The sequence below is a fragment of the Trachurus japonicus genome, chromosome 8 (assembly GCF_045865225.1).
Source record: "Trachurus japonicus isolate A0001 chromosome 8, Traja_1.0".
In the NCBI taxonomy this organism is placed as follows: Eukaryota; Metazoa; Chordata; class Actinopteri; order Carangiformes; family Carangidae; genus Trachurus; species Trachurus japonicus.
The window spans coordinates 19,079,119-19,101,394 of NC_140914.1; the positions used below are offsets into that span (position 1 = coordinate 19,079,119).

At 40.9% G+C, this 22,276-nt stretch overlaps 3 protein-coding genes across 3 annotated transcripts in view; all 3 read left to right on the forward strand.

Moving 5' to 3' along the window:
* The window catches only part of LOC146983086 (interferon-induced protein 44-like), a 5,264-nt gene extending 1,957 nt beyond the window's left edge, over window positions 1-3,307 (forward strand). Inside the window, exons 3-7 of the mRNA XM_085784475.1 lie at window positions 631-829; window positions 2,304-2,450; window positions 2,625-2,796; window positions 2,936-3,036; window positions 3,146-3,307. Coding sequence (XP_085640601.1) covers window positions 631-829; window positions 2,304-2,450; window positions 2,625-2,796; window positions 2,936-3,036; window positions 3,146-3,307 — 781 coding nt within the window. The remainder of the gene's footprint in view (window positions 1-630; window positions 830-2,303; window positions 2,451-2,624; window positions 2,797-2,935; window positions 3,037-3,145) is intronic.
* An 8,781-nt stretch (window positions 3,308-12,088) lies between these two features.
* On the forward strand, window positions 12,089-13,462 carry LOC146983087 (interferon-induced protein 44-like). Its single transcript, XM_085784473.1, has 5 exons — window positions 12,089-12,296; window positions 12,379-12,531; window positions 12,665-12,836; window positions 12,926-13,026; window positions 13,143-13,462. Exons 2-5 carry the CDS (start codon window positions 12,445-12,447, stop codon window positions 13,302-13,304), a joined length of 522 nt encoding a protein of 173 aa, XP_085640599.1. The 5' UTR covers window positions 12,089-12,296; window positions 12,379-12,444; the 3' UTR covers window positions 13,305-13,462.
* Window positions 13,463-21,470: 8,008 nt separating this feature from the next.
* The window catches only part of LOC146983088 (interferon-induced protein 44-like), a 38,512-nt gene continuing 37,706 nt past the window's right edge, over window positions 21,471-22,276 (forward strand). The window contains exons 1-3 of the mRNA XM_085784474.1: window positions 21,471-21,662; window positions 21,761-21,913; window positions 22,045-22,216. Of these exons, the coding sequence (XP_085640600.1) occupies window positions 21,827-21,913; window positions 22,045-22,216 (259 nt within the window). The 5' untranslated portion in view covers window positions 21,471-21,662; window positions 21,761-21,826. The remainder of the gene's footprint in view (window positions 21,663-21,760; window positions 21,914-22,044; window positions 22,217-22,276) is intronic.

Consider the following 22,276-nt stretch of genomic DNA (forward strand, 5'->3'; position numbering starts at 1 on the left):
GCATCCCTCAGAGGCTAATCGCAGCAACACACTTCCTTCAGGTCAAACTAGTTTTTCATTAGTTTGAATCACATATTGAGCTGTGTTAATTCAGTCAGGTTGAGTTTCCATTACGCATGATAAACGCCTTTGACCCCTCAACAGATGTGACGGGACAGTCAATATAGATAGGCTATACATTTTTGTGCTTGTTCAGATAGTTGCATTGAATAGTGATTGTTGTGATTATTCATTACATAGAAATGTGTCTGTCATTCTGGAAACCTGCATGCCTGTGAGGTTTTAGTGACATGTGCGCACTGTGCACCAGTCAGCCAAATTACCATTAGACCGGCTATGCTTCACCTTGCGCTGAGAGTAGACCAGGTTGGAGCTCGGGAGCTTTCAGTGTACCTACGGCTACGGTGCAGCCTTTTGGCACGAAATTGTCAAGCCAAGCTGAAACTGTCAATTCCTCCCCCTGCTGCGCCACACCCATCTCGGCACACCTCGGTCTACCGCATTACCAAATTTGCTGTGCACAGTGATGCCCCAGACAAAATTACCACTGCGTGGGCTGCGCCATGCTGCGCCACCTTGCACTGCGCCACGAAATTAGAGCTCAGTATTTAATTTTTCTTCACTCAACAGGAAGATCGAGGACAATCTCAGTTTTGTCAAGACTTATCAGCCGCAACACAACGAAGTCCAACAACTCAGAATCCTGCTTCATGGGCCAGTTGGAGCCGGAAAGTCCAATTTCTTCAACTCTGTTGACAGCGTTTTACAAAACAGAGTGTGCAATCGAGCTCAGACTGATGCTATCTCTGGGACCAGCTACACCCGCAAAGTATGAACAGATGTTGATTGTAGAGATTTAAAAAAAAAAATGAAACGATCAATTGATTAAGAATACTTAATGAAAGTGAGTAAAAATTATTTTTCAGATTAACTGATCACAAATGACATATCCAATAACAAAGCCAATTGAGTATCAAGCAGCACTATATCATATTTAGAAGAATAAAAACAATTTAATTGTTCTCATTCAAAATGTTGTCAGGACTTTAAAACTGAGAGAGCTACTTTCGAAACTTAATTAGATACACCTTGCTCTCCTCCATTACAACAAGATAAAGCAACCTTGTGGGACCAGCTTCACCTGCAAAGTATGAAAGGATGTTGATTGTGGCAATTTTTCGAGTAAAAACTATTTTTCAGATTAACTGATTGCAAATGGACATATCCAATTATAAAGCCAATTTAAGCAAGGTTGAGCATTAAAGCAGAAGTAAGCGATCCGGTCGTTTTGGCTATCTTCTTGTCAGCTGATGGAGTTAGCAGTCCCCACCCTCGTCATGGATCTATTGGTCCTCGTCCCTACGTCACCACATTCACGCGCATCCCTTGGCTGCACACACAGCCCTTCATGCCGTTCTCTCTCCTCATTGGATAAAGGTTGTAGGATACAAGGAAGTATACAAGAAGTTTTCTCCTCGGCTTACAGCAGAGCAGAGTGACTGACAGACCCGTGTTTCGGACCAAACACTCTATATAAGTGTTTGCCGTCGGAAGATATAACTATTTAAGACTTATATTAACACAAATATTCCGCTTACTTCTGCTTTATCTCTTTTGCGACCATTGACGAGTAAACTCGCCACAGCGTGCCAAATGTTCAGGACCGTTGACGAGTTAGCTCGTCAAAACCGTTTTTTTTGTTTTTTTTTTACAGATTATGATAATAGACACTCTCAGGTACCCTTAGTGTGAATATGGTAGTCCTCTGATATGTACAGCTGTTTTAAACTACAATCAAAACATAATGTTTTTTATAAACTGTGTGATCTTGGTTTTGTCTGAGTAATCGGTCTCCTTGAATGCTGCTCTGGGGACAAGGTGTAGCGTGCTGTACAGCTGTCGGCTACACTGTGTTGCAACCTTGGTGACTTTCTTGCTAAATCTGGCAACTTTCCAAACCCTCTTGGAGACTTTGAGAGATAGTTACTGAACTTAATTAGATACACTCTGTTCTCTGTCATTGCAAAAAGAAAAAGCGCCTGACACTGACTGTGTCGCTAAAATTGACAGAAATCTATACATGTCCTGGTAGTGTAATTATGTACATAAGGTAATGTACACTCACATTGATTCATTAACACAATTTCATTTACATGCAGCCCAGAGAAGCAGAAGCTCAGTAAAGTCCATTGCAATATTATCTCCCTGATGAAGCAATATTTTTTCACTTTTTATATTGTAACTTCATCCGCTAAATGTTTTTGCTGATAAAAAACAACTGCATACTGTATTCTGTTTTACAGTACACAACTTACAAAATCCGCAAAGGACCAAAGAGCTATTATTCTTTTATTTTCAACGACATTATGGGTCTTGAGCACCACTCTAAGGGAGTCCCTGTGGAGGACATCAAGTTGGCCTTGAGCGGACATGTGAGAGAAGGTTATGAGGTACAACACGATGACAAATATTTCATCTTTATAATAGTCCTATTGTCCTATACTTACTTGTTGTTATTTTACTGTTTAACATAAAATCCATTGTTCTAAAAAATAATTAATAAATGCCATTTGTTTCCTCTTTTAAATGATTACTACCATTTGCAACTTCTAATTATTTTCTAGTTTAAGCCTGGACATCCACTGGACGACAGTGACCTGCACTACAACTTAGACCCCACTCTGCAGGACAGAGTTCACGTTCTGGTTTGTGTTATTCCGGCCAACTCTGTTTCTCTGTTGAGTGATGAAATTGTGAGGGAAATTAGAGACATCAGACGGGAAGCCAGTGACATGGGTAAGAGCAGGCGTCACTAAAAAACTATAGTTGCCTATGTGTAGACTTATAGTATACAACATATAATACTCTGTACCATATTGGAATTTATGAATCAAAACAAATGTTTAAAATATTTAATTGTTTTCTGGATGTACAGGGATCCCACAACTGGTTATTATCACCAAAGTTGATGAAGCCTGTCCTAAGGTTGCAAAAGACATAAAGAATACCTACAAGAGCAAGCACCTGAAGGAACTGGTTAGTTTTTATTGGTGATTTAAAATGTGAAATTCCACAGTATATTCTTCCTCTCTTTTGGTCTCCACACAATGACTGATCTACAATATATTTTTAATTAAAAATGTAGGTTGACAAAATTCACATGCTCGTGGGCGTCCCATACAACTGCATCTTTCTAGTGAAGAACTACTGTACAGAACTGGAAGTAGATGATGGCGTTAGTTCTCTGACACTGTGCGCACTGAAAAAGATGATTTCCTTTGGAGAAGACTTCCTCAACAACCTGTAGACCAAACTGCTGAGGCATATTGCTTTTGTTTTATGATTTTCCTTTTATTTTCAGTCATGTTATGTGCATTATAATTGATGATGTTGATTACTTTGTATTTTTCTTTTCACAAAAATAGAGCTCATTCAAGTAATTCAATTTCACACTGTCCTTCAATCTGAAGTCATGATGCCACTTTTCACAACAAAGTTTTTGATCTGTTGGTCAATCAAGACAAATAGTGTTTAACTCTCTGCTGCAACAGCTTCATTTTAAGATGCATCTGTCTACACTAACAGTAGAGGTTGTGGTCGTAGGCTTCATTGTAAAACCTCTTTCTTTATGACCAGACTTCACATTAATTTACTACAGCTGAATAAAAGTGTCAGGTTGATTCCACCGCAATGATCCTGCTGTAATAATCCCCTTAAAATTCACGTTTGATTTGTTCAATCAATTCATGAGCCTAATCTTGATAATCCAGCCTGATATGATACCTGCTTTCTTATAGGCATCATTCATATATATGTGAAGCTTTACTGTGTTAGCCTCTTAAATATTTTTGCTTACATCCACATCTGATGGGATAATTGGAAAAAAAGGACACCATAGAGTATAATGGAGAAATGCCAGAACTATGAATGTGTTACATGTAGATGACATGTTGTTGGACAGAGCCAGTACTGACATGATTCTCTTCTGTTGCTGCTTTGAATTAAATTTGCTCACTAAAACACTACTTTAGCTGTCATGTACAAGTGAATGTGAAAGTATCCTGACTGTGGGAGATAACTCAGTGTTTAACCTATTATGCATTCTGTTGATATACTTCATTCCTTTCCACATATTTATACAAATCTGATAAAAGGGACGTTCTTTGAAATCATGTGACCAAGTAATGTTAGGAAGGTTAAATATCCCTGGTGTCGCCCAGGACAGTGTCGACACCACTGAACAGACATCACCAACTACAGTAGTACAGGCCACTTTTAGGTAACTTTGTTTATTAACTGTTTTATAGTCACATTACTAATCAAAGTGATTAAAAAGGGACTTCAGATAAATGCCCAGTTTCAGAATTGTTTCAGGTAAAACATCACCAGAACACCACTTCTCTCTCCGGTCATGACCATTGAGGTAAGAATTGTTATGGTGGTGTGGTGGTTACAGGAGGGTTTGATTCCTGGGCCTGGAGCCTTTCTGGGGACTTCAGGTGTTGTTTGTTCGCCTACTTTCTGTGTGGGTTCAGTCTCGGCCTCCTTCCACAGTCCGAATGTGGAATAGATTAATAAGCAACTCTAAATTTCCTGTAGTGGCATTGTTCACCTGAGACTGGATTCAGACCCTCCCCGCATGCACATACAGTACACACAGTGATGTGTGTTTGTTTGTTGGTTTGACCACGTTACAGTAACTTCTGCTCTCTGGCTCAAACAGAGCGATCTGAGCCGTGACACTGAACGCCTCACATTCCTGCAGCCAGGTTGATTTATGACGAAGTCATAAACTTATATCCTCAAACATCAACTCTCAAATTTTCCTCTGACATTTGATTTGGTTCTAAGCAAATGTAGTTCATATCTGGAAAAGAGTTTCCTGTTGTGGTATATTGATGTGTTGATGAAAAGAAGGGATCACCACCAACACGTCTTCACTTGCAATCAAAAAGAGTTTATTTACAAGAAGAAGAACAGTGTACAAAAAATGCCAAATCCTGGAACATCTCTGGTGCCAATGTGAGATCTCTCTCTCTATGGCTCAAAACCATAACCTTATATACTTTCTAACTCCAAAACTCCACCTTCTCCCAACATAAGGATATAGCTTATCATATGGCACATTAACATGAGCAATCCATGTTTCCTGTAAATCTAATCAATTCCTGTATCTGTTTAACATACATAATTCATGTTCTATGTTCATGAACATGAGACAGGATCTAGCCTATATAATTTTACGACCTATTCATCCTCCAGTTGAAGCTAATCAACTTAATTGACCCTTCGCCAACTCCTCCCACAAACGGCTGTCCAATCCTACGTTAGCAACCGTAACTATAGGCCTGGCAAGCTTTCCGCAGTGAGTCATTACGTTTGCTTTTGTGGACACATTTTAAGACTAGGACGAAAAACATTTGTTTGTAGAGAAGGATGTTGTTGTTGCTGCTGCTACTACGACGGCGGCGGCGGCAGCAGCAATATAGAGATGTTCAGATACGAGCGGACTTTTTTTTCGACTTGAGCAAGTGTAAATATGGGGATAACCATATGTTCACCTCCGAAATGACAGCTGTACTTTTACGGCTTTTACCTGGGCTTTCAGGCGAGGGATCGTCCAGGCAGGGACTGCTTTCACTGACTGATACAGCGGTGGGAGAAAACAAAACTGCAGCGAAAGCTGTATGTGGTTCACAATCGCCCAAACACTTGCAGTTTGACAACGTTTCATGACCAGTGAGATGACCCAAGTCTTCGTGGGTTGATAGACGGTAAAATTACCGGTCCTTACTGCTGCTCTGTACATTGTCCAGTCGTGTCGTTGAACAGATGTTTTATCCTCCTGCGTGAGTCACGTCACTGAAAACTATGAATGATCTTTGTGACTTCTTCTCTCTATTATCTCAGAACAGTTTATCCAGAAATTTGCTGATATTTCCTTTGAAATCGATACCAAATATTGCCAGGAGCATGGCTGGGAGTGAAAGCTTGCCCGCCGTAGCAACAGTAACCAAGGGGGGCGGGCCTTACGCGAAGGGTCAATTAAGGCTCTCACAGGAAAAATGTCAGTAACAGGAAACACATTCTCCCAGGGTACATTTCACAAGGGTCACTCATTGTCTCATCTATTACTGTTACTAAACACCAAATATATCTGTAAATGTATGTGCGTCTATCTCTCTTATAACATCTGCCTTCGATTTGTTTACTTCTAAGCAAAACATATCCCTGAAGTAGAGCACCAATTCACACTTTCCTTCAGTTCCAAAAAAGGCACACATACAAAGAAGCACATAATACATGGTGATGATACAAGATATTAAAGCAAGAAAGTTAAGGTGTATAATATACACTGTTTACAGTACATGTTTCCTTCATGTTTGTTTGTAATCAAAGGTTGTCGGCCACATAAAAAAAAAACAAGCCCCCACTTCCACCTTCTCCACTTAAGATACTTGAACATTTCCTGAACTAAACTATACAGATAAATGTCAGACAGAAATACATAACAGATAATAATGCATCAACTTGTGCACTTCATTTGTCAGCTGTCAGGGGAGCTGTTGACCTTGTCGGGCGGTGGAGGAATACTTCGAGGATGTCCTCAATCCCACTGACATGCCTTCTGTCGAGGAAGCAGAGGCTGAGGACTCGGAGGTTGATTCATTCATCACCCAAGCTGAGTCACTGAGGTAGTCCGGAAGCTCCTCAGTGGCAAGGCACCGGGGGTGGATGAGATCCGCCCTGAATACCTCAAGTCTCTGGATGTTGTGGGGCTGTAACGGTTTTGACACGCCTCTGCAGCATCGCGTGGCAGTTGGGGACAGTGCCTCTAGACTGGCAGACCGGGGTGGTGGTCCCTCTTTTTAAAAAGGGGGACCGGAGAGTGTCTTCTAGCTATTGGGGGATCACACTCCTCAGCCTCCAGGGGAATGTCTATTTCAGGGTGCTGGAGAGGAGAATTCGGCCGATAGTCGAACCTCGGAATTCAGGAGGAACAATGCGGTTTTCGTCCGGGCCGTGGAACGCTGGACCAGCTCTACACCCTCCGCAGGGTGCTCGAGGGTGCATGGGAGTTTGCCCAACCAGTCCACATGTGTTTTGTGGACTTGGAGAAGGCTTTTGACCGTGTCCCACGTGGCATGCTGTGGGGGGTGCTCCGGGAGTATGGGGTCGGAGGCCCTCTGCTGAGGGCTGTACGGTCCCTGTATGACCGGAGTTTGGTTCGCATGGCCGACAGTAAGTCAGACCTGTTCCCGGTGCGTGTTGGACTCCGGCAGGGCAGCCCTTTGTCACCGGTTCTGTTCATTATTTTTATGGACAGAATTTCTAGGCGCAGCCAAGGGCCGGAGGGGGTATGGCTCGGGAGCCACTTGATTTCATCTCTGCTTTTTGCGGACGATGTTGTCTTATTGGCTCCCTCGAGCCAGGACCTTCAGCATGCACTGGGGCGGTTTGCAGCAGATGTGAAGCAGCTGGGATGAGAATCAGCACCTCTATGTCCGAGGCCATAGTTCTCGACCGGAAAAAGGTGGTTTGCACCCTCCAGGTCGGTGGAGAGTTCCTGCCTCAGGTGGAGGAGTTTAAGTATCTTGGGGTCTTGTTCATGAGAGAGGGAAGGAAGGATGGAGCGTGAGATTGACAGCCGGATCGGTGCAGCGGCTGCAGTAATGCGGTCGTTGTGGTGAAGAAGGAGCTGAGCCGAGAGGCGAAGCTCTCAATTTACCGGCCAATCTACGTTCCCACCCTACGTTCCCTTAGAGATAGGGTGAGGAGCTCTGTCACCCGGGAGGAGCTCGGAGTAGAGCCGCTGCTCCTCCACATTGAGAGGAGCCAGCTGAGGTGGCTCGGGCATCTGTATCGGATGCCCCCTGGATGCCTCCCTCGGGAGGTGTTCCGGGCATGTCCCACCGGGAGGAGGCCCAGAGGAAGACCCAGGACACGCTGGAGTGACTACGTCACTCGGCTGGCCAGGGAACACCTTGGGGTCCCCCCCGGAAGAGCTGGAGGAAGTGTCCGGGGAGAGGGAAGTCTGGGGATCCCTGCTTCGACTGCTGTCCCCGCGACCCGGATCCGGATGAAGCAGAAGAAAATGGATGGAAAGACATTGATCACTTGTAGAAGCAATGCTTGAGGTCAAAACCCCTGTGGGAAACATTCAGTTCATGTGTTGTGTTACTTTTATTTTGTAATGAATATGATGCAAATATTATGCAACTCAAATTTGGATATCCACAGCAAACTAGGTGACTCAAAACCACAAATTATAACACATGAGAAAACAACCAATACAGATGACTCCATATTCACAGTCACCTCTGAACAATGATTGCCTCTCATGTCTTGCAGAAATTTGGAGACATGTAGGTCACCTTCTTCAAATTCAAATTCTTTATTTTTAAAAAGGGACATTGCACATTGATCAACATTTCGGAACAGAAATAAAATGTGCCCGAATTAGCTGAGGGCTAGTTTTCATCGGCAGTCCATCAATAATCAAATAAACACGAAACAAAAACCAGCCTAGGCTGCTGTCCCTCCCTATCTCTCAGGTGTGTCTCGTTGAAGGAGGATAGGCCCTACAGGTGAGTTTCCCACCCCCTAGACTCTGCCTTGCATCCTGCTAGATGTCCTGTGTCAAGGAAGGTTGAGGTTCCCGGGCTCAGCCTTCAGAGGGAATGTGATTTTTGCTATCTTATGACATTATACAGTAATCAGAAAAAGTTTTTTGCTTAATATGACTATAAGACAAGGAAAGATGGTCATATGTGATTTGCAATTGTATCTTATGGTAAGATTAGGATGAGAAAGTGATGTGTTCTCTGCTGTATTGTGTTTTATGGTGAAACCTGAACTGATGAAATGATTGCTGTAACCTGTTAAAAAAGGAAGTAGGAGAGGAAGTATAAAGGTTAAGGTATGAGGAACCTGTCACGTGTCCGTGAGACAGGCTGGGGCAGGTCAAGGAGAGAAGGCCGCAAGGTCAGTAAAGGTGGCGGAGATTTAAAGATGGGGAAGTAATATGGACCAAATAAGGCAAAGTAGTGGTGCAGGATGATGGAGAAATTGTGCACTGACACAGGGGAAGGGTGTTGGCTGCTCTGGGCGTATAAAAAGGTTATCTGCCCGGAAGCCGAGGAGTGTGTGGCAGGACCGGGCGCAAGAACAAAGCTGGTCAGACCCTACTCCTGTGAAGACCCCGAGAACTGGTGCAGTTGTAGAACTTAGCCCTTCGACTTAGGAAAAAAGAATAGACTTGCACTCAGTGATTTGGTCTTGGGTTGGGAAACCCACACTCCCTGCCATCAGTGTTAGCCTGGTGAAGAACCGGCTACCAGAGCCAGAGCAAGCTCATTCCACCCTGAGGAATCCTCAGCCCGAATTATCGCCCCGGCAGAAGGGGTTCAGGAAATTCGTGAGCGGCCACCTGAAGCCTGTATCCTTGTATCCTACGAAACTGTAAATCAGGTAATTATTCATCAGAGATAGGGTTGATTGATGGGGAGAAATTGATTCAATAATTTTGTTTTTATGCTCTGATGCTGCTTTGTCACAGCTAAATTCCTGATGCTTTCCATGATAAGCTAAGCCTTAGTGTGCACAACATCTGTAGGGCTCTTAAGGGTTTATCTAGTTTTGTGTCCACTTGAGAATAATTAAACAGGTCCCTAGGGTTGTTTTTCCAAACCCTTAAATTTAACCTAGCCAATAACAAGGTACTTAATGTACCAACTAACTTCAGACATGCATTGAGAAAGGGGAGATTGCCCTGCACCGCAGTGGTGTCAGGAAATTAGTCCATGAAGAAAGGAAGGAGTTCCACTGCACACAATGTGGTCATTTCAATACTGATTTATTATTAAAAGTTAAGCAACGCATTTCGCCTACTGGGCTTCATGATGAAGCCCAATGGGTGAAACGCATTGCTTAACTTACTTACTTGAAGGGTAATTGCCGTTTTTTACAATCTGGACCTAATTTCTAGCATAAAATATGATAATTTACTTACCCAGATAACTTTGGTGTCATTACAAGTCGTTCCGATGAAATTAGATCCAGCCGAGAGCCGCGTATATCTAATATATCATCCAGGTCAGAGGTTAGTAGGTCAACCTACAGTACAGACCCCGGATGTTGATAATAGCTAACCCCGGACTCAACAAACAAAATATTGGTGAAATGAACGAGTTTCGCGGCAGATAATGTGTTATTTAGCGGCTGCATTCCGGTGCCCGATAGATTCGCATTATATGGAGCAACTCGTGGAAACTCGTGGAAGGAGGCGCAACAAATGGCCATTTCTGAACATCTTTTAGCTAGATTTATAAGTGACTCTAAATTTGACTGGAGTCAGACTCTCCCCACAGACACACACACAAAGCAACCCTGCATGAATAAGCGATAGTATAGACAGTGGATGAATGGATGGATGCATGTGCTATTAACAGTAAATGTGGAGACATGTTTTCTAATTTTTGTTTGTACTTACTCAGTGATTACGTGAAAGGAAAATGGCAGGTAAGTTTTAAAGTTTCTAATTCTTGAACATAATGTTTTGCATAATGATATAGAAGAGATAATAGCAGTCATATTTATGACAGTTTATTGTTGAAGTACTCTTACTGTATATTCTCAAATGTCAACTCTCAAATTTCCCTTTTAATTTTGATTTGGTTTTAAGCAAATTAAGTTCATATCTGGTGCCTGTTTACATGTTTCCATTATGTCTGTAGTCAAAGGTTGGTGGCCACTTAAAAAAAAACAGACCACACCTTCTCCAAGTAAGATACTTGTATTTGAACATTTCCTGAGCTAAAATATACAGAAAAGTGTCAGACAGAAACAAATAACAGATAATAATGCATCAACTTGTGCACTTCATTTATCAGCTCTTAGTGAATCGTGGAGGAACATACCATGGGAGTAAGTGATGTTTTTGTTAACTCTATCGTATAATGCCTTTCCTTTAACGTCAACATGTCCTTCAACATCTATCATAGAGGTAATTTTCCCTGTCTGTCTGTCTGTTAGAACCCATGAAGCACCTGCTGAATTAGCAACCATACTGATGAAAGAGCATAACCAAGAGATAAACTCTCTAAAATCACTGAAAATAAATAAAGCTTAATTATGATATGACAGTGCTATAGCAAAGGTTTGATTCATTTTAGTAACTAAATTAACTTATTTTGTTTAGAATTTGGGAAACACTGTGGATTGGGTTAAAAGTAAGCGTTAGAGCCATTTTGGGGTTATTTGTGTTTTGTTTATTTTTTGTTAATTGCCTGCAGTCCACAGTAGGTGGCGCTCTGTACTGTGTGTGTGGAAAGTGTGAAATACAGGCCACAGGTAATCACTCAGCAGGTGTGCTGTTGACGGGAAGAGCACACAGTTTTTCGACCGTCACCGTCGTCGTCTTTTGTCGCCTTTTTGGTTTGTGTTGTGGCAAATATGTGAGCCTTCGTGTTATTCGTATGCACAGTGCGGTAAGGGCGCGTATTATGTCAAGAGCGCAAGGCTGAATAAATGTTGATGATTGCAAAGCAAAAACGTGTTGGATTCATTGGACCCGGAAGACGACGGGCGCGTCAATTACTAAGTTCCAGTCAGCAGCCCCTCAGTGGCTTAGGTTCGTTTTGTTGTTTTATTTTAAGAACAAGTCACTACAGTAAGTAAGGTTTCTCATCAATAATAAGTGTTTGTTGAAAATGGGAAATGAACAACAAAGTCACATTATAACATATTACCATCCATCCACACCGACTTATGTTACCTTGCCTGACTTCTCCATTGTTTCTGTTACCACATAAAGAGGACTACATGAATAGAACTTATTTTTTCAGAGCTTTTAAAACAAGCAAGCAAACAAACAAAAACTGATGCTCAGCCACGTATGTGTAATTAATACTTAATTTGTGCAGTTACAGTGCACGATATATATTGTTTGACAAAAACCTTGGTGGAGGTGTACACTTTTGCATTTGTATTTGTTGGAGGTTTCTCAATAACATCTTGACCTCAGACAACTTTATTACAATTACTGATTATTGATTTGATATCTGTGACGTTATGTTAACTTTTTTATTTTAAACAGTAAAAAGGACAGAGACCTACAGTTTGTGAAGGATTATAAACCCCATAAGTCTGAGCTCCAACACCTCAGAATTCTTCTTCATGGACCAGCTGGTGCTGGAAAGTCCAGCTTCATCAACTCAGTGGACAGTGTTTTCCAAGAAAGTATAACTGTTCGAGCTTCAGCAGATGCAACATCTCAGGACAGCTTCACCACAACAGTATGACCATTTATGATAATTAATAACCTAGAAACTGCTTTATTGAATATACCTGTCATCATAAACCTGTTCTTATTTACAGTACAAAACTTACAAGATCCAAAAAGGAAAACCAGGGACATTTTACCCTTTTGTCTTCAATGACATCATGGGCCTGGAGAAGCAGTCAAACAGTGGGGTTGCAGTAGAGGACATCAAACTGGCCATGAAAGGACACATGAAAGACGGTTATAAGGTACAATTATTGAATTTATTAACTTAATTAATTGTTGTGCATATATTTCTACAATAAACTCCATTTAGTTTCCATATCATATTTTATTCATATATTTACATGAAAAAGTCAATAATTTAACATTGTTTTCTAGTTCAATCCTGCCAGTCCATTATCTGAGAATGATAAAAGGTACAACAGCTCCCCCACTCTGAACAACAGAGTTCATGTTCTGGTGTGTGCGGTTGCTGCGGACACACTCAATATAATGGATGATCAAACAATAGATAAGATGAGGGAGGTCCGACTTGCAGCCCGGGACATGGGTAAGTGTTAGTCACTGTGTTTTCCAGTTTGAATCAAATCACCTGACAACATTGTCTTGACTGACTCCGATTCTGCTGTGAATTGGCAGGAATTCCCCAACTGGCTATTCTCACCAAAATTGATCAAACCTGTCCTGAAGTTGAAAAAGACACACAGAACGTGTATAAGAGCAAGTATCTGAAGCAACAGGTAAGTTTCTATTGGTCAGTTTGTTGAAATTATTTTTAAAGTTAGAATATAATGTTACTATTCTGACACAGGAATCTCCTTTGTTCAGCACTTTATTCTAATTTGTTCATATTTAGATGGAGAAATTCAGTGTGGGCCTGGGTCTTCCACTGAACTGCATCTTTCCTGTGAAGAACTACCACTCAGAAATTGACCCTGAAAACAACACTGATGTTCTGATTCTGAGTGCACTGACACACATGATTAAACGTGGAGAATACTACATCAACAGCCTGTAGAGCTACATACTGTAGTGCTGAGGCAAATCATGTTTATCACAGTATGGAAAATGTCTGTGATTTGATCTATTTTACATAATAAAGCCTATGTACTGTATTTTAAATTACTGATTTGTATGGGTATGGATGTAACAATAATTAGTCAAGTACAGTTAAACTTAATTTAAAGCAGATATCAGTGGAATGTTTTTGTTAATATAAGTCCTAAATAGTCCTCTTTTCCGTCAGCAATCACTTACATGAAGTATTTCAGCCTAAACACGAGTCTCTCCGTCACTCTGCTCTGCTGTAACCCGAGGAGAAAATTTTCCTTGTGGGATACAAGTGTTATCCAATGAGGGGAGAGAACGGCATGAAGGGCTGTGTGTGCAGCCAAGGGATGCGCGTGAATGTGGTGACGTAGCACGAGGACCAATTGATGCCTGACAAGGGCGGGGGCTGCTAACTCATGGTGCGTTCAAGGAAACTCGTACTTTGTGTTTTTCCTTCCTGTGAAGTCATACCAGTTCGATCTGGTACGAGTTCACGGGTCGGAAGTTACGAGTGGCCGTTATAGGGAACTTTCACAGACAACAGGACGGTAAAAACACGAGCTACGGGTTACCTGGAACGCTACCAAGTCGTAGTTGTGACTTGAAGCTGTAACTTACGGTTTCAAAAGCCTGCCTTGAACACAGCATTAGCCGAAACGGCCGTGCCCCTGATATCTGCTTTAAGTACAGTTAAAACCAAGATGGCATAGACCAATCTCTCTATGCCAGGGGTGCTCACACTTTTTCAGCCTGAGAGCTACTTTTAAAGTGACCAAGTCAAAATGATCTACCAACATTATTAATGATTCACGTTTCATATTAAGCATTTTTGCACATAATGCTTGTTGGTGTATTATGCAGTGGTAATTAAGGAAGTCGGGGAAAGCGTCTTCCTCCCGGCACTTGGCAACAAATCCATTGGCCCGGCCGACCATGGCGGGCGCACCGTCGGTTGTGATTGACACCAACTTGCACACTGGGAGCTGTGTTTTTTCAATAAAGTTTTTGAAAGACTGAAAAATGTCCTGTCCCCGTGTGTGCTCTTTCATGGGCAGTAATGTTAACAGCTCCTCTTTTGTTGTCATGTCCGCAAAAACCATCCGAATAAAGATGCACAGCTGGGCTGTATCGCTTACGTCTGTGGACTCGTCCAATTGCAGTGAGAAACACTCGCAGTCCATTATGTCTTTCCTGAGCTGCTGCGTCAAATCTCCAGCCATGGCTTCACAGCGCCTTGTCACTGTGGCTCTTGATAGCTGGAGAGCTTTGATTGAAGATAATATTTCTGACTTATTTTTAAAGTCCCGAAACAATGAGTCAGCTGCGGCAACGAATGCCTCTTTCATTATTTCTCCGTCTTGGAAGGACTTCTTGTGCGTAATGGTGGTGTGACTCACCCGGAATGATGCTTCTGCGGCGGCCCTCGCGTGTGAAAAATGCCTGCTGTCCAGACAACAGTGTTTTCAGTTCTTTCACCTTTCTCTTTCTCAGCTCGCTTTTCGGAGGAAAATCCGTCTCGTATGTTTTATGAACAGTCCGAAAGTGCCGCTCCACGTTTCCCCTCTTCTGAACAGCGATGTGAGCTCGGCAGATTAGGCAAACACACTTCGAAAATGACATTGTGAAAAAAAAGTCCTCCTCCCATTCCGTGTGGAAATGGTAGGTTTTTGCCTTCTTGCTTGGTCCAGCCGCCCCACTCATGTTTATGCTGTGTCGGAGCACAAAACATTGGAAGGCTAATTAATTAGCTCACCGGAGTTTTAGCAGTAGGGCCGCGGTCAGAGAATTTCTACCGCGGTTTGCTGCGCACATGCAGTGACCCGCGACCCGACTGACCCCCGACCCACAGTGTGTTATTGTTGTTGCCATAGTGATGATGCAGTTTTTTTCTTTTTCTTTTTTCTTTTGAGTTTACTTTTAATGTTTTGTTCTTCGTCGTTGTTTTTATTTTGAGTTTTTTTTTTTTTTTTTTTGTTCTTCATCACGCGATCGACCCACATGCCTTTCGCGATCGACGTAATGAGCACCCCTGCTCTATGCCCTTTGAGTTTTTACATTGTTATGGTGGTAGCTGTTTAATTTGTGGTGTTGTACTTTCAAAATAATCCTGGATCTGGCGAAGGGCAGATCAACAGATATAAATGTTTTGGATGATATATATGAAACTACAAAAAATAATTTGTTGTTGCAAGTCTATTTAAAACTGATCATGTGGAGTTTGTTTTGTATAAAGAACAAAGATGATGGGCTACAGTGTCTAATTTTTATGGGCCGGACATTCAGGAATGAAGATGAATAAAGTTCCTTACTAAAACAATCTGTCTCTTGGAAGGCAAAATATAGCTAAACAGCAATGTTGGGGAGGTCCAGATGTCTTTTTGCTTTGTTTTGTTTTTTATTTTTCTTGCCATTTTTTGTCTGTCACACTGATGCATGACTGATGCATTTTGTTTGATTGTTTGTTTTTACTTTTATCTGATCTCCTGTGATTCCTGCTTTTGAACTCATCCCTGGTTTTAAGTGTGGCTTTTTTTTATTGTAGCATAAATAAATTGACTTACTCTTGGTTTCTCTTGGTTTCATTGACCCATACTGATGAGTCTCTGTCAGTAGCTTACTGGTTTGTAGCATCTAACAGCTATATACGTAGGTCCTGTCTAATGACTAACTACTGTTTCTCTGCACAGCACATTTTGACCTTGTTCTTCATGATCAAGATCATGCTACAGGAAATGCTGCTTACTCGTGAGAATTTATTTTGCAGTTCATTGCCTAAATTAAAACATAATATTTTCTGGACATTGATCACATTCCAACCTTCTGAGTGTCATCATGTGAGCATGTGCATGTGAAATCAACAACACATTGATCACTTGCAATGCTTGAGGTCAAAACCCCTGTGGGAAACATTCAGCTCATGTGTTGTGCTATTTTTTATTTTGTAATGAGTATAATGCAAATATTATGCAACTCAAATTTGGATATCCACAGCAAACCATACAGTAGGTGGCTCAAAACCACAAACTAAAACACACGAAAAAACAACCGATACAGATGCCACCTATGAACAATGATTGCCTCTCATGTCTTGCAGAAATTTGGAGACATATAGGTCACATTAATCAAATAAACATGAAACAAAAACCAGTCAGGCTGCTATCCCTCCCTCTCTCAGGTGTGTCTCGTTGAAGGAGGATAGGCCCAGGTGAGTTTCCCACCCCCTTTCATAGATTCTGCCTCACATCCTGCTAGATGTCCTGATACCGTCCCTTCCACGGATACAATATAAGAAAGTGAAAGCAAATTGAAACAATTTGTAAAAACAACTTCTGATAGTGTTAACTGTACATTCCTTCCAGAGGTAAGGGTTGTTTTTTTTTACTTCTGTCCTCAGATACTGTTTGTATCATAAGTTATGTATCATGAAGTGCCATCAGTGTAATGACTATTTATTTAATAACTTGATAATTATTCAGTAATATCCTTATGCTATTATAATTGTGTTTGTACGTACCACTTCAGTGTGGTTACTTGAAGCTACTAGTTTACTAGTGCTAATAAATGTTTTTGCGGTTTCTGAGTTTTATTTTGTTAAATGTTATATGTTTATTTCAGATTGAGTTTAGTCAATTATCTTAAAAAATACAATATTCAACACATGTTTCCTTTAGTTGTAGTTTTTTATTTTATTATTTGTGGATTTAAGTCTTAATTTCTTCCAGCTATATTTTATCCTTTAAAATCTTTTAGTGGCATACATAATTACTTTCATACTAACCTGAATATTTTGAGCAGTGAATGTAGCTGAACATGTTAACACGTGAAAAACCTGCACATCCCAAAATGTTAAAAACTTGAAGGAGTCTGAAATAGCATAAAACTCTGACTGTGATCACAAAAAACTGTGACACATGGTACAGTATGTGGTTGTAACAGCTAAGTCACAGTAGAAATCTCTGCTCCAACTGCTGCTTGGGTCAGGAGAATCTATGCTGAACTAGAAACCATCTTGTGTTGGGATCACACCTACTCAGTTGTTATCATTAATAGTACACAGTCATCGATTGGACAACTCCCAATCAGCCCTCATTTTGATCTCAATTACTGTACACACCTGTGGTAAGAAAGGATGTTAGAATGTTTAAAGGTCTGAGGCTTCACCTGCAGACCATGGTGGTGTAGATGATGCTAACCAAAGATGTTAACAACATTGGACATGCTTTATTTTGAATTAAACATATTTTGGACACAAAGATATAGGGGACAACTGTATCGTGTAACAAATCTGCTTATTTTATAGTTTCAGAATAATGGTTTTAAGTTGTGTTTGGGATGGGTGGAGTGTGGGAGGGGCAGCAGGATAGAGGACCGAACTTCAGTGGAAAAACACAGAGCTGATGCAAATTAGGTGTGAGATTAGCTGGCACATGTTTTGCATGAGCTCTTTGTTTTTCCAGAGCTGATGCAAATCCGGTGTGAAATTAGTTAGTTGGCAAGAGTGAAGTACCGATTCGGGTGGCAAAGTGGTGCAGTGGTTAGCACTGTTGCCTCACAGCAAGAGGGTTCTGGGTTCGAACCTGCCGGGTTCAGCTGGGGCCCTTCTTTGTGAAGATTGCATGTTCTCCCTGTGCATGCACGGGTTCTCTCCGGGTAATCTGGCTTCCTCCTGCAGGTTAGGTTAATTGACAGCTCTAAATTGCCCATAGGTGTGAATGGTTGTCTGCAATAGACTGGCAACCTATCCAGAGTGTACCCGCCTCTTGCCTGAAAGTGAGCTGAGTTACACCGCATCCTGACATACAGCGCACGAGTGAAACGGCGACAAAATCTTGTGCTAAAGTGTCCTGATATGCAGTGTAATGATTTTGTGGCGAGTATATTCTATTCAAATTATCAAGGGACATAAACAAACGTCTGGCGCTATTTGTAGCCTACATTCCTGAGATTTCCTGGTTGCCGTTTTTCACATCTTGGAGTTTTTTTTTTTTTTAATTTCTCTCATAGTCTCTTTTCTCTGCTAACTATCGTGTCAACAGGAAGCAGCGTGTACTTTTCAACCAATAAGAAGTGTTTAGGGGTGGAACACTGCCGCGAAATGTCCTCCAGATAGAGACAGAGCAAGCAATTTTTTCAGGGTTGGGTGACATCGCTGGACGGAGCGATATGCATGTCAGGACGGGCTGATTGAAAAGTACACATTCTACTCGCTTGCTCACTCGAATCGCTGTCGCTGTATGTCAGGACGCGGTGTTAGGCGACCTATCTTGCAACCCTAGTGCAGGATAAGCGGTATAGAAGATGAATGAATGAATGAAAAAAGGTACTGAGTGAAGGAGGGACCCAGCAAGCAGGTGAAGATTAACCTCAAGGACAGGCTAACAATGATTAGGCTGGATTGAAAACCGGTTACTTTTTAGCTGTTGCATAGAACCACCTCAATTCAATCAAACAGACAATCTGGTGATAGGTTCCGGGTTGAATTACCCGGGGGTTTGTTGAAAACAGGAAACAGTAGGAACAAGGGGAAGGGGAGTGAGTGAGAGACAAAGCCAACACGCAAAGGTCACTCTTGAGCAGTGTGGGGAATAATGTGATTTAAAATAACGACGTTTCTAATGGCACTACTAACAGTGCTACTTTTTCAGTAACGCGTAATCAAAAAAGTTACTGTTTCCCCATTAGGCAGGGTCTCCGATGCACTGTATCACTCCGCCTATCACCGGTGTGTAGAAGAGGCGAGTGAGTGGAAGAACAAGGGTGGTTAGTGCAGTAATTAGACAAATGGGAGTTAGGGAGTTAATTTGACATATTTGAGCAAGTAATGCAATAGTTACTTTCCTTGTAATTAATTACTTTAATCATGTAGTAATTCAGTTCCTAACCCATTTACTTTTTGGGGAAAGTAACTAGTGGCTACACAGCACATTTTGGGCTTAGGTTATGCTTAGTTCAGTCCTTTTGTTTAGTTCTGCAAACTAAGATAATCTAACCAACACCCAGCCACTGGCATCCTTGTAAAATTCTTCTCAACTATCATCTCCTTGATGATCATCTCTAAACACCTCTACCCTCTGTAATTTATCAAAAAAAAAAAAAAAACACAACAACAACAACAACAAAAACCATCTAGGTGTTATATAAAACAGAGTAACAATTCTTATCTCAACTGTCATGCCCGGAAAGAGAAGTGGTGTTCTGGTGATGTTTTACCTGAAACAATTCTGAAATTGTAAAAGTCCCTTTTTGTCACATTGATCAGTAATGTGAGTATAGTTAATAAAGAAAGTTATCTTGAAGTGGCCTAGTTGGTGATATCCTGTTCAGTGCTGTCTACACTGTCCGGGGTGACACCAGGGATATTTAACCGTTATGACATTACGTGGTCACATGATTTCAAAGAACACCCAACAATCTGAAAACATTTAAACCCCCCCCCCCACCCCCCACCCCCCCAATCAAAACATGTTACAGATCAGTTTTTGGGAATCCTTAATTTTGACATGATTTTGCCCAGTCTCGTATAATTGTTATGACTGGACTTGGTGTTTATTATGGCATCCTCGGGCAGCCAGGAGTTCTGATATTATTTTGGCTTTGTGATAGGTTTCTGCATTTTATCAGACCATCTTGTTTTCACACATGAATACATGCAGCAAGGTGAAAACAACCTAGCTCAAAACCTGTGGTAAGAAAGGTGTGATACTAACCCTCTTCAGAGAAGTGAATAAAACCACCATAAAAAGAAAGGGAAAAGATGTTAGAATGTTTAAAGGTCTGAGGCCTCATCCAGAGCTTGCCAGTGTATACATTATGCAAAGATGTCAGCTGGATTCAGCCCCCCCCACCCCCCCCCCCACACACACACACACACACACACACACACAGCAACCCTGAATTGATAAGCAATATAGACAATGGATGGATGCATGTGCTATTAACAGTAAATGTGGAGACATGTTTTTTAATTTTTGTTTCTGTTGTACTTAGTTCACTCAGTGATTGCATGAAAGGAAAATGGCAGGTATGTTTTAAAGTTTTTATTTCTTGAACATACTTGCATATTTTGTGCCATTTTAATGTTATAGAAGAGTAACAGATTTATGACAGTTTATTGTTGAAGTACTCTTATATTCTCAAATGTCAACTCTCAAATTTCCCTTCTACTTTTGATTTGGTTTTAAGCAAATTAAGTTCATATGACTGTTTACATGTTTCCATTATGTCTGTTTGTAATCAAAGGTTTGTGGCCATTTAAAAAACAGACCCCACCTCCATCTCTATGTAAGATACTTGTATAAACATTTCCTGAACTAAAATATACAGAAAAATGTCAGGCAGAAACAAATAACAGATAATAATGCATCAACTTGTGCACTTCATTTGTCAGCTCTTAGTAAATCGTGGAGGAACATACCATGGGAGTAAGTGATGTTTTTGTTAACTCTATTGCATAATGCCTTTCCTTTAATGTCAACATGTCCTTCAACATCAGTAGGCTAATTTCACAATCAATCAGGTCATTTATCCCTGTCTTAATTAGTGACTGAATTAGTGACCATACTGATGAAAGAGCATAACCCAGAGATAAACTCTCTATAATAAATAAATAAAGCTTAATTATGATGTGACAGTGCTGTAGCAAAGATTTGATTCATTTTAGAAACTAAATTTAGAATTTGGGAAACACTGTGGATTGGGTTAAAATAATAAGGGGTCTCATCATGGTTACCCCAATACATGACAAAAAACAATACATGTTTGTTGAAAATGGGAAATGAACAACATTATAACATGGTACCATCCATCTACGCCGACTTACTATAATGTTACCTTGCCTGACTTCTCCATTGTTTCTGTTACCACCTAAAGAGGACTTTTACATGAATAGAACTTATTTTTTCAGAGCTTTTAAAACAAGCAAGCAAACAAACAAGAACTGATGCTCAGCCACATATGTTTAATACTTAATTTGTGCAATTACAGTGTGATATACAGTATATTATTTGACAAAAACCTTGGTGGAGGTGTACACTTCTGCATATGCATTTGTTGGTGGTTTCTCAATAACATCTTGATTTGATATCTGTGACACTCCAAATGTTATGTTAACTTTTTTATTTTAAACAGTAAAAAGGACAGAGACCTAAAGTTTCTGAAGGATTATAAACCCCATAACTCTGAGCTCCAGCACCTCAGAATTCTTCTTCATGGACCAGCTGGTGCTGGAAAGTCCAGCTTCATCAACTCAGTGGACAGTGTTTTACAAGAAAGTATAACTGTTCGAGCTTCAGCAGATGCAACATCTCAGGACAGCTTCACCACAACAGTATGACCATTAATGATTTTAATTAATAATGTACGTAGGAACTACTTTATTGTCATCATAAAATATATCTGTCGTCATAAACCCGTTCTTATTTACAGTACAAAACTTACAAGATCCAAAAAGGAAAACCAGGGACATTTTACCCTTTTGTCTTCAATGACATCATGGGTCTGGAGAAGCAGTCAAACAGAGGGGTTGCAGTAGAGGACATCAAACTGGCCATGAAAGGACACATGAAAGACGGTTATAAGGTACAATTATTGAATTCATTAACTAAATTCATTGTTACATATTTCTACAATAAACTCCTTTTCATATCATATTTTATTCACATGCATATTTATATGGAAAAGTAATTCATTAATTTCATATTGTTTTCTAGTTTAATCCTACCAGTCAATTATCTGAGAAAGATCAAGGCTACAACAGCTCCCCCACTCTGAACGACAGAGTTCATGTTCTGGTGTGTGTGGTTGCTGCGGACACACTCGATATACTGGATGATGAAATGATGACAAAGATGAGAGAGGTCAGACTTGCAGCCAGGGACATGGGTAAGTGTTTGTCACTGTGTTTTCCAGTTTGAATCAAATCACCTGACAACATTGTCTTGA

Excerpts from the sequence above, each read along its gene's own strand:
- LOC146983087 (XM_085784473.1), top strand. The coding sequence starts at position 12,445 with ATGGGCCTGGAGAAGCAGTCAAACAGTGGGGTTGCAGTAGAGGACATC. Across the intron at positions 12,532-12,664 it reads ACATGAAAGACGGTTATAAG|TTCAATCCTGCCAGTCCATT; the intron begins GTACAATTATTG and ends ATTGTTTTCTAG. Across the intron at positions 13,027-13,142 it reads GCAAGTATCTGAAGCAACAG|ATGGAGAAATTCAGTGTGGG; the intron begins GTAAGTTTCTAT and ends GTTCATATTTAG.